The sequence below is a fragment of the Choloepus didactylus genome, chromosome 11 (genome assembly GCF_015220235.1).
Source record: "Choloepus didactylus isolate mChoDid1 chromosome 11, mChoDid1.pri, whole genome shotgun sequence".
NCBI classification, from domain to species: Eukaryota; Metazoa; Chordata; class Mammalia; order Pilosa; family Megalonychidae; genus Choloepus; species Choloepus didactylus.
In genome coordinates, this window is record NC_051317.1 from 77471444 (window position 1) to 77484200 (window position 12757).

The 12757-nt window shown below is 38.3% G+C and overlaps 1 protein-coding gene across 1 annotated transcript in view; it reads left to right on the forward strand.

The window, feature by feature from the left end:
- The window catches only part of ITGA1 (integrin subunit alpha 1), a 166686-nt gene that overhangs the window by 81139 nt on the left and 72790 nt on the right, over positions 1 to 12757 (forward strand). Inside the window, exons 8-10 of the mRNA XM_037798951.1 lie at positions 2006 to 2091; positions 2860 to 2916; positions 6462 to 6612. Coding sequence (XP_037654879.1) covers positions 2006 to 2091; positions 2860 to 2916; positions 6462 to 6612 — 294 coding nt within the window. The remainder of the gene's footprint in view (positions 1 to 2005; positions 2092 to 2859; positions 2917 to 6461; positions 6613 to 12757) is intronic.

Consider the following 12757-nt stretch of genomic DNA (forward strand, 5'->3'; position numbering starts at 1 on the left):
GTAATCTGCCAGTAATATGTAAAAGGCTTTGGGGATGATGGAACTGGAAGAATTCAGAAGATCATCAGTCAGGAGACCATAGTCCAGGTGCAAGGCAATGACGTCCAGCCTGGGCTATGTGGTAGGAATGTATAAACATATTTAATAGCTGTCTTAGTTCAGGCTCCCCAGAAGCAAACTCTGAGAGGAGGATACAGGGGGTGGTAATTAAGGAAGTGCTTCCAAAAGAAAATAGTGAGGGAGTTGGGGAACAAAACAGAGTAGCAACAGAGGACAAGAAAGGATGTGATTTCAAAGAGTGCCAGTATCAGCCCGATCTGGGAGGGGGGCTCCGACATTCAGCATCACAGAAACGTACACAGAGAAGAAGGTAGTTGGATTTAACCAGAGTTGGAAGTTATCCAAGCGAGCATAATGGAGGGGAAAAAAGTTAAAGGAGCTAAATGTTTGGAAGTAATTGATTAAGGTGATGGGCTGTGGCATTTAGACTGAATACAGAAAAAATTGGTAGGTCAATGAATTGACTGGAGTTCCTGATGTGGTCAAAGAATTAATGAATTAGATGTACCAGGTATATGACCAAAGTTAATGGTCAGGGAGAAGAATGCTTGAAATTGAGATTGAGTTGCTGCAATTTTTACAGAGGTTAAGGTCAAGGATATGACTTTGAGAGTAGTCAGCCTAGTTGAGCTAGAGGAAAATATTTCTGAAGAGAAAGAGATCAAAGAAATGAGAAACTAGGGTGTTCAATAAATTAAACAAGTAGATGGTAAAATTTCCAAAAATAATGACAAGGGTAGGAGTGAAAACTTTCAAAGTTCCTTAGCCTCCTGCTTAAACAAATACAGACAAAGGAAGATAAAAATAAAACAGACTTTGTGAGACATTCTGAATGGGTGAGCAATTAACTTTCACAGCAGTGTTTATTCATCTTGGCACCTAGAACATTTATATATACAAAGACAATGTCAAGCCTACATGGTTTCCATTAGTAATTATTGAATGTGTCCCTGGATTCCTGATCAAAAGCTGTAGGGTCATTCGAGAGAAGATTTAAAATTCTATGTGGGGGCAATAAAGAGACAACTATCCATCACCTTTCATTATAATTCAAGGAAACAGCCTCAACTGGGTGGGGGTGGGAGGTGATGGATGTACCCTTGTCAATTTCATTATTTTGAGTAGAATTAGTTGGTGTCTCCTACCTTGTTCCCAAAGGGACTTTTGATAATCTTTGTTCCAAACATAACAGCACATGGTCTTGGGACAAACGGTGAAGGATATTGGGTGAAAGATAACATGCTAACATGTTCATGAATTGAGCAGTTTGCATATTCATTCAGCTTATAATATATTTCTTACCTTACACTTGCATATATTCTCTATTGCTTTATCTTATACTTGACTAAGAAACTTTAAGGAAGGATTCATTTATTGTATTTCTTTATTCTTAACATATGATTTATTTATGTATTTATTTGTTTGAATATATTCTCTACACATAGAGTCAATTGAGTTCATTGAGTAACAGTGAAATGGGATCAGTATTTAGCAGATGAGGTGACTAGAGAATGGGGAATTTTAGGAAGATGTATTTTTGTAGAGAGGAAATATAGTGATATAAAGAGCTCTGGAATAAGAGATACAAGTCTTAGACTTGCTGCCAACTATAGGAAATGAACTACAAAAAATATTTTAAGTTTAGTTTCCTCATCTGTGAATTGTGATACTAAGTTCTGTTATTATAATTAGAATAAAATAGAAAAGGAAGACAAAAAAGCATTACAACTCTTAAAATATAGGATAATATTATTTAAGCAAAATGTTGAGTGTACTCTAGAGGGTAGCTCAAAGATGATAAGGAGTTTTTTTTAATTATTATTATTATTATTTTTAATTTTGGATTTCCTTTATTTGTTACTACAAATGTGAGAATATGCTTTTGGTTTTCAGGACTTACCTGTGGAAATGTATTTATAAATCAGGAATTTAATTAAACCTAAAGATCTCTGACAAGAGTGATATCAGCATTGGAGGACAGAAGGTAGACACCGACCCCTTGTGTCACTTGGAAATAGGGTTGACGATAAAGCAAGTGCCAGAGACAACTTTAACAGTTTTAGGCTGACTTGGTCTCTGCTTTCATGGAACTTTAAAGCTAGAGGGAGAGAAAGATATGAAACACATGATCATTGAAATAAATGTACAATTGCTGAACTGGGTAAAAGACTGTAAAGGAAAAATGGCTATTAGCTAGTGTGACCGGGGGCCTAATTTAAAATGGGGACCAGGGAAAGCCTCTCAGTCGGATGTTTAATTGAGACTGGAAGAAGAGTGCGGGAGGGTGCAGGCCGTCCTGGTGATGGCTGAGAGACACAGGGCAATTGTATATATGAATAAACTGAGATGGGCAAGAAGCTAAGTACGTCTGGGAACAGAAAGAAAGAAGTTTAATAACAGCTCTTTATTTTTGCCTTTTGGCTATGAGTATCCACAGATGACAGTGATGGTTGCTGTCAGAGTGCAAGGAGTTTACCACTGACAGTTTTGTTAGAAGACTCAATTTTGAATGACTAAAATATATTACAAACAACATACATATTTAGAGGCTAAAGAAAAGTTAAGAGGAACGAATGGTGTCAGAGCGGGCTTCTTGGGTTCAGTTGGAATTGTACAGTACAGCCGGTCCTTCCCCCATGGTATCTTCAGGACCCTCCTGGACATCCCTGCAACCAACGTCCCACTTCAGTCCCCCCCATATTGGCCGCAGAAAACTTGTATTATCTCAATTAGTTCAACCACAATAAAATTATGCATCGAGACAGAAGAGGGCTGCTCGTGGCGGACCCCCAAATAAAGATTACTCCAGAGACGTGGCCTCCAGACCATGACAGCCCTTGGAATAGACACAGCAAGGTACATGGATGAAAAAAACAAACCAAAGTAAAAACTATACAAAAGTAACTGCTGCGGAACCTAACCCTTTCATGATGTTGATTGAATATTTACTGTGGTAACATCTTAAAGACAGCTTGTTTAAAACCAGATTCAACTGGTCAGCTATTAGTTACAGCTGGGATTTTTATACTACAATCCTACCACCCTTTTCCTCTTTCCCTGTTATTCCAAGGCTTTAACTGATTCCAAGGCTTTAACCAAGCCAGTCAAAAAATCACTGCAGTCTATTGCATTGTGTTCTCAGGCACTGGCTTAATAATAGTAAATATTTTTCCCCTTTATTCTTTGTTTTCAGCTTTGAGGAGTCTCAGTCTAAAAGACTTGTTTAGAAAGTTGTACACTTCTACTTGATATATATTTATATCCCAGGATGCCTACATATTTTTCAGTACTTGATTTGGAGTTATTGAAAATTCCCAATAAGAGTCAGTTTAATTTCAGGTAAAATTAAATGTCATATTTGAAACTAATTTTCAGTGCAAAGACTGAAAGAAGTAGGAAAGCATTGATGACTTCTAATGCTCTCTCTTTCTTTCTTACTTTCCCTAAATTCCTCCCAGTTATACCCTTTCCTCCCTCCATTCTGCAGCTTCCTTAATTGCCTACTCTGTGATTGGATTTCATTTCATAAGAACCTACACATTGTCCTTCTCTTACAATGTAGAACATTTCATTTCTGTACTTTCTCCTATCTCATTCAGCTTGATCTCCTGCTATATCTCTTTAGTGTCTACCACAGCTTGTAAGTTCCTAAATGAAAACTAAACAATACCAAAATCGAAGGAACACTAATAAATAGTTTGACTAATGTTAAGAATCTTTCTGTTAGTTATCTTCAATGTCTGGATTCTCATATGATTTTAAAAAGCTTATTTCTTAACTCTCACTTTTGCCTGCTAGATCAGTGGTTTAAGAGTGTTAAGGTAGTTCATATGCATAAACCAAAGAATGGGTAGGTATTCAGAATGTTAAAATTTCATGTGCAGCTTTGGACTCACAAATGTTAGAAAAGCATGTGGTTCTAGTTATTTAGGGCCCAAGAAGCGATAACCACAAACAGATGGGGTAATTTTACATATACCTGCCCACAGGATCACCGATTTACATGTGCAAAGAGTGCACCCTCTTAAATAATTCACTAAAGGTGGCTGCACATTCAAAGAAAATCAAAGCATTCTGAAAGCTTTGAGCCTAGGGAGCTCTGCATTTTCCGAAGGCAGCTACTTAAGAATGAACATGCATCTTTCAAAACTAACTGAAGAAATATTCTGGCTGTTTCTGCTCTTGCATAAATACCACTCTAAATACCTGTCCCTATAAGGTTTTTGCACACGTGTTTCACAGAGGATCTAACTGTAGGACACAAAGATCACTGAGTTTTGAATATGAATAAAAAGTTCCTAACAATGTTAATAAATGTTCTTGTATCTTAGTTTTCATATTTAGGTATATTTTAATTGCTTCATTACTCCTTTCAGGCAAGTCCAGTTGCAAATAATATTTTAAATTTTTTAGAATCTTTTACCTCCATTTTCAGTGTCTCCCAGTTAATAGTATTTTTTGTGCCCCCTTCTCCCTATAGCTCAAATTTTCTTTCCTTTCAATAGGTTCACAGTGTCTAATCATAAGGCCTGGATCCTCCCTGTCTCAAGGAAAGGGATCCTCCTGGGATATACAGGGTGGTGAATGCTTAATTCCAAGAAAGGACACTGGGTAGTGTTGTTTCGGGGACAAGGGCAATTGACTGGGGAATATATTTGAAACAGAAAGGGTGTATTCAGAAGTCCAGTCAATGACACTCTTATATTATGTAAAGCTCCTCCCAGTTTCTGAGCTACCAGATTTTCTGCAAGAAAGGTCACTTAATCGTTGCCTTCTGCTGATGTCCTTTCAGTTATGGCCCTGATCTTCAAGGGAATTAGGATATTTTCATGATCCTCTAACAATTAGAACTGCATAAAGGACTGAATTTCACATGATAACTATTTCCATACTTCTTTAAAGACCAGTCTTTGATATTTGTTTTCATTTTTGTTAGTGCATTTAAAGACATTAAAAAATCTATTTGTGCAGTGTAAAGGGCAGACACACACAATCCTTCAATGATAAATTTTTAAAAATAGTTTTCTTATGCTTTTGAAAAATTTAAGAAAAATAGAAAAGTACAAAGAATAGAACAATAAAATCCCGTGTGCCCACTACACAGAATTGGCAGTTAACCTTTTGCCATATTTGCTTCAAATCCTTTTAAAGGAAGAATAATCACAGGTAAATTTCCTCTGTCCACACCACCAGGATCCCCTCCCTCACAAAATACCTATTATCATATGATCACTGTGTACCTACTGGATAACTGATGTGTATTGTGCCAACCATGTGGAATGTTAGTTTAAGAGAGGTATTTCTTTGGCATATCCCAAACTGCAGCTGTTTTTTCTCGTGTCAAAATTAAAGTATTTAAATGTATCATTTAGTACAATGATTACTTCACTGTATACAAAATCTAAAAATATTCTATGAATTACTCTCATTGTTTCAAACTTAAGTAAGACATGCTTCTCTCTTCCAGGACTCCAGAAAAGAAAGGACATGGAGTGAAAGAAAGTAGTAGGGAGGAAGAAAGTGTGTGTGTGTGTGTGTGTGTGTGTGTGTGTGTGCAGAACACATGAAACAAATACAAACTTGTCTATTCCCCCATTGTCCTTCTCTTTCCATAAATCTTGGTTGAATTAAATTAAAATTCCTTTCTCTGTAGTTAAGTTATAACATTTTTTCCTCTCTATCCATGTCACCTCTTTCCACTTACCCCCAGCAGTCTGTGTCCTAAAAACCTGGTTCAGACAAACTCTTTGTACCTATCCCAGCCCATCCTTGACCTCTAGAACCCAGCTGAATACTCAGTCTCTGACTCAGAAAACTGTCATCTGTAGCTTTTACTCCTATGTCTGACTTTTTTCCCCATACCCAGAACATTCTCAGGCTCTCACAGCCACACAAATATTCTGTTTTCTCTCATCTCCCCTCATCAGCTCAGAGTATATCCAAGCTGTTCTACAAATGTCAGAGTAGGTGTGGAGGGAAGTGAGGATTAAAGCAAGAGCTTCTGCCAGATGCAGAAGAAGCCTGTCATGCTAGAGAAGGAGTGTTTTTAGAGGAAGGAGTGTCTGGGAGAGTATTTACAAAACTGACCTTCTCAACATCTGATGTATGCACCAGTCACACCCTCCCTTTGAAGTTTCCAAAGAATAAAGTACTGCTTGCTGCCTTTTGTATACGAGATATGTGGAGGTTAGCAAAATCGTGACCTCTCTATCATCTGGAATAAATCTAAAACTGTTATAAATAATGATAATCATGCCTCCCAGCTTGAACAATGGATGTTGATGTTGATCTTGGGGGGAAAGCACTGAGCTACCTAGAGTTGTCAACATTTTAGTTTTATTGCCTTTCCTAATCTTGGGATGGTGTTTTATTTGCCTCTCTTTTATCTGTGATTCCCTCAGGAAAGAAGCTTTCACAGAAGCCCGGGGTGCCCGAAGAGGGGTTAAAAAAGTCATGGTTATTGTGACGGATGGTGAATCCCATGACAACCATCGACTGCATAAGGTCATCCAAGACTGTGAAGATGACAACATACAGCGGTTTTCCATAGCTGTAAGTAAATTGCTGGAGATGGTTTTCAAACTCTGAAGACTAGAGCTGCATGCATGCCATGGTAATTTTATGAAAGTTACACAAACAAGATTGAAGTGAAGACATTTCTTCACTTGAAGGCAGGATTGGGTTCTCAGTGCCCAGCACAGTGCCAGGCCAAACAGGCACTCAGTAACAATCCTTGAAAGAAAGAAAGCAAGCAAATAAGGAAGGATGAAAGGAAGAAGAAGGAAGAAAAGACATAAGAAGAAAGGAAGGGCAAGAGTAACAGAGGGCCAGAAATAGGAAGGGAAATAGAAGGAAGAAAGGAGGGAAAGGGTGTGGGAAGGAGGAAAAAGAAAGAATGGGAAGGGGGAGGATGGAAGGAAGGGAGAAAGGAAGGAAGGAAAGATGGAAAGAAACTGAAAGGATATGACAGTTAATAAATACATTGTCTGCTAAATAATATTTCTTCTTACAATCTGGGTGGGTGAAAAATCAGATCATGAATAATAAGCTATTAAAATTCCACAATGATCTTTCCACGCAACTCTTTGAGTCATAGGAAAGTAGCAAAGATTGCAAATTCTTTGACTGCCCTGGGCAGCACATGGACTTTCATGAGAAAAGCTCCCTGCTATGTATGGAAGACTTTGTTATGTGGCTGTTCAGTTATGGATGACCCAGTGCACAGGCCTCTTCTTGGTATTACAGTGGAATGGAAGAAATCAGGTGATAATTACCATTGCTTTGGCCCTCTGTCCAGAGCCATTTCTTCCGTGCAACCAATATGAAGCAGCCAGCAGCTATACAAATGTATTTTTGCATGATTGCCTAAAAGGTGAACAAGAGGGGAGAAACCAGACCAGAGCAAAAGAAATTTTTCTGTGGTTCTGTGCTCTTGATTATGTAGGAAATATCATATTATAAAGTACATGGTGCCATTTGTGAGCAAATATATATAAAGACAAAGCAATACAGTATTAATAGCATTTGTATCTCAATATGTGGAAAAATAGGGACCATCGGTTTGAACACTTTACAGATCTTATTAGTGACTCTTTTCTTAATCAGCTCCTAATAGCTCCTTGAAGTTAGTTGACCCAGTCTTCATGGTACTACCCCATGGAAAGGGACATTCAGAAAAAGAGGCATAAAAATTCTACCACTCAAACATGGAAAATAATTTTAGTAACTTGCAATGGTTTCTTATACTAGTGCTGCATTCCTTTCTTATCTTTCAGGGCACCCCAAAGAGGGTACAGCAGCTCTTATTTTCCCCATTTTACAAAAAGGGAAACTGAGGTACTGTGAGGCCCCGAGAGTAGTCCACGTGACCATCTCCAGAGTCCACACTTGACTTAGCATATGACTTGCTGCCCTGAGCTGCTCTCTCTCATCCCCATTTCTTTCTCCTGCTGCCACAGCTCTTCTCTCGATGGGGTGGCAGGGCCTCCTCACTCTTTCTCCTACCTCCCCCAGGCTCCCATAAAGCACCACAGTCCTCTCCATCTCCTCCTGCTTTGTACCAGAGCAGAAGATCATGGGCACAAAGACACCAAGCACATGCCCTCATGTGTCTATAACCCCAAGGGACGAAAGACTCAGGGACATTCATTTTCCAGGAGTGAAAATTGTAGGGTGGGGGTGGGGGAAGTGGAGGACACCACATTTTGGAGCCAGGAAGACTGCTGTTCAAATTCTGCTCTGCTATGGACTGGCTTTGTGACCATGGACAATGAAAACGATTGAATTGTGCTCCCCAAAAAGATATGTTGGAGTCTTCCTCCTCAGCACCTCCAAATGTGACCTTATTTGGAAATAGTGTCATTATACATGGAAATAGGTAAGTTAAAATGAGGTCGCTCTGGGTTAGAGTGGGCCCTTAATCCAGGATGACTGGTGTCCTTACAAGAAGTGGAAATTTGGACCCAGACAGACAGACAGAGGGAAGACAACTGAGGCAGAGAATGCCGTGGATTACCAGCAAACCCTGCTAGAAGGCTGGAAAGAGGCAGGAAACAGATTTTTCCCCACAGAATTAGAGGATGCAGGGCTCCACTGATATCTTGATTTCAGACTTCTGGCTTTCAGACTGTGAGACAATAAATTTCTGTTGTGGTATTTTGTTATGTCAGCCCTAGGAAACAGAGACAGAAAAGTTAATTCTCAGAGCTTCAGCTTCTCCCTCTCTCTCTCTCTCTCTCTTTCTCTCTCTCTCTTTCATAAGTAAAGAATCAATAAAATAATAACTGAAAATATATAGCACAGTGGCAGGCTAAATACTCAGTAGGTACCACTTTTCTTTAAAGATCCTAAACTCAAGGAGTTTGCAGCCATATAAAATCATAGTGTTTTCGAGCTAGAAGAGATCTTACCTAAATTGTGTCATTCTCTTGCCCACAAACCTTCGGAGATTCCCCCTTAGATTATAAAATCTACTGTCATATTCTAAACCAAAAATTGTGTCCAGCCTTCCTTTCACTCTTGATTCCATTTTATGCAGTGTCAGCTTGGAGACAGGAGGGTCTCTTCTGTCTTCCTGTATGAATTAATTTGCATGTATTTTTTTATGTCAGGGAACAAAAAACATTCTTAAGACCTCAGCCAAAAATGTTTTTCCACAATGTTGTTTTCTATTTATAGGAAATAATAATCAGATATTATCCACAATGGTTTCTAAGCATTCAATCAGTGAAATTTCCTTCTTTCATTTCAAAATTATGAACAGTGAAAGACTCCCACCCCATCCCATCAAAGGAAAGATTCATCCATGATTAAGTCCTAGAACACAACTGGTTCAGTGCTTGCTACGGCCAAGGTGACTGGACTCATATTTTCTGACCAAAATGATGTGGTTATTAACAGTAATTGACTTCTGACTTCAATGTTTCCTTTTTCATCTAGGTTACAAGATGTAAAAAAAAATTCAAAACATCTCATTATTTCTCTCCTTCTTGTTATAACTTTTATAAATTATCTTTTGCCAATCATCAATAAATAATAATTATTTTACAGCAGCATAACTATTTTTCCCTTCCATGGATGAGAATAATTCCATACAGCCCAGGCTTCACTAGGAGATACTGACCAATTGGTGGACACAATTAGAGCCTATGGCTGTTCTCTTCTGTATGCAAATCCCATACAGGGCCAGTTTGTCCCAGAGTGCTGGGTATCAGAGGAGCTGTAATGTGTTCCTCTCGCCACTAGAGGGTATATTCTGACCTTCCAAGTACTAGAGCTACAGACCATGAGCCGAGTTAGACATCATAATTAGCAGATAGGTAAAACTCACTGGAATGACAACGAATGCTTTCTTGATGTTAAATGAATCTTATGTTTAAATTATATCTGGACACATACTCAGTATTTCCCGCCTTTCAGTAAATATTTCCCTTTGTTGGATCCCTAGTTGATTCAAAATTGCCTCTCATTTGGTCAAAAATAGGTCTCACGATTGCATTAAGCTTTGGAGAGAAGCCGTAAAGCCATGAGTTCCTTTCCCAGTTTAATCTGTGAATAGTGGTAGAAATAAACATATATTGGGAAAATTCACTTTAGTAGCAGTTACTTGTTATTTTTCCAAACTTGTATTTCTTTTCCCTAGTGAACCATATATTTTTATTTTTTTGCCAACCTAGGGAGTAAGTTAGTTTACTTCCTCTCTTTAGGCATTTCTAGACATCCATACATGCTGAACATGATCAGATATGCCTGCATTTTGGCCCAGTGATTGCCTGGCCCTTCTACTGCATCTTTTTATTTTTAAAAAAAAAATTTTTTTTATTGAGATTGTTCAGATACCATACAACTATCCAAAGATCCAAAGTGCACAATCAGTTGCCCACGGTACCACCATACAGCTGTGCATCCATCAACGCAATTATTTTTTTTTCAATTTTTAGAACATTTTCACTACTCCAGAAAAGAAATAAAGACAAAAAAAAAGGAAACTCACGTCCTCCCATACCCCTAACCATGCCCCCCTCCTCCATTATTGATTCATAGTTTTGGTATAGTACATTTGTTACTGTTGATGAAAGAATGTTAAAATACTACTAACAGTAGTATATAATTTGCAATAGGTATATATTTTTTCCCTATATGCCTCTCTATTATTAACCTCTAGTTATAGTGACATACATTTGTTCTAGTTCGTGAGAGAGATTTCTAATATTTGTATAGTTAATCACAGACATTGGCCACCACAAGATTCACTGTTTTATACATTCCCATCTTTTAACCTCCAGCTTTCCTTCTGGTGACATGCGTGACTCTGAGCTTACCCTTTCCACCACCTTCACACACCGTTTAGCACTGTTAGTTGTTCTCGTTACATGCTACCATCATCCCCGTCCATTTCAAAATATTTAAGTTCACCCTAGTTGAACATTCTTCTCATAGTAAGCAACCACTCCCCATTTTTTAGCCTCATTCTATATCCTGGTAACTTATATTTCATGTCTATGAGTTTACATATTATAATTAGTTCATATCAGTGAGACCCTGCAATATTTGCCTTTATGTGTCTGTCTTATTTCACTCAATATAGAGCCCTCAAATTTTCTTCATCAACCCATTTCTTTTAAGATGGTTTGGTTCAAACACTATACATTCCATCCTAAGTAAACAATCGTTGGTCCCCGTATAGTCACATATTTATGTATTGAGCACCATCTCCACTCTCTGTATAAGGACATTTCTTCCACAAAGATGGAGAAGAGTCAAAGAAGGCAGAGAGACAAAAGAAAAAGACAGGAGAAAGAGAGGAAAACAAACAAACAAAAAAACTTGATAGCTAGAAGGTGACAAAAGGAAAGTTAGCATTAACCTAAAGTAGAATAAAGAGTCAGACATCACCAATGCCTGGAGTCCCATACCCTTCCGCTATTCCCCAACCCCCCCCCCCATATGCATTTAGCTTTGGTATATTGCTTTTGTTACATTAAAGGAAGCATAATACAATGTTTCTGTTAATTCTAGTCTCTATTTGCCTTGATTGTATTTCCCCCCCAATCCCACCCTATTTTAACACTTTGCAATGTTGACATTCATTTGTTCTACCTCATGTAAAAACATATTTGTACCTTTTATTACAATTGTTGAGCATCCTAGGTTTCCCTGAGTTACACAGTCCCAGTCTTTATCCTTTGTCTTTTCTTCTGGTGTCCCACATGATCCCAGCCTTCCTCTTTCAACCATATTCAGTCATCTTTGTTCAGCGTACTGTTTTCCAAACCTCTCACTCCTGTCTTTTCCTTTCTGTCTGCAGTGCTTCCTTTAGTGTTTCCTGTAGAGCAGGTTTCTTGTTCACAAACTCGGTCATTGTCTGTTTGTCAGAGAATATTTTAAGCTTTCCCTCATATCTGAAGGATAGTTTTGCCGGATATAGGATACTTGGTTGGTAGTTTTTCTCTTTCAGTATCTTAAATAGATCACCCCACTTCCTTCTTGCCTCCATGGTTCTATTGAGAAATCCACACATTGTCTTATCAAGCTTCCTTTGTATGTGATAGATCGTTTGTCTCTTGCTGCTTTCAGGAGTCTCTCTTTATCTTTGATGTTTGATAATCTGATTATTAAGTGTCTTGGCGTAGGCCTGTTCAGATCTATTCTGTTTGGGGTATGCTGCGCTTCTTGGATCCGTAATTTTATGTCTTTCATAAGACATGGGAAATTTACATTGATTATTTCCTCTATTATTGCTTCTGCCCCTTTTCCCTTCTCTTCGCCTTCTGGAACACCAATGACACGTAAATTCTTGCTTTTCATTTTGTCTTAAAGTTCCCGGAGATGATGCTCATATTTTTCCACTCTTTTCTCTATCTGTTCTTTTATTTGTAGGCTTTCAGGTGCCTTGTTCTCCAGTTCCTGAGAGTTTTCTTCTGCCTCTTGAGATCTGCTGTTGTATGTTTCCAGTGTGTCTTTCATCTCTTGTGTTGTGCCTTTCATTTCCATAGATTCCGCCAGTTGGTTTTTTGAACTTTCAATTTCTACCTTATGTACGTCCTGTGTTTTCATTATATGGTTCATCTCTTTTGCCATATCTTCCCTAAACGTTTTGAATTCAGTTATTATTAGTTGTTTCAATTCCTGCATCATAGTTGAAGTGCAAGTTTGTTCCCCTGACCGGGCCATAACCTCATTTTTCTTGGTGTAGGTT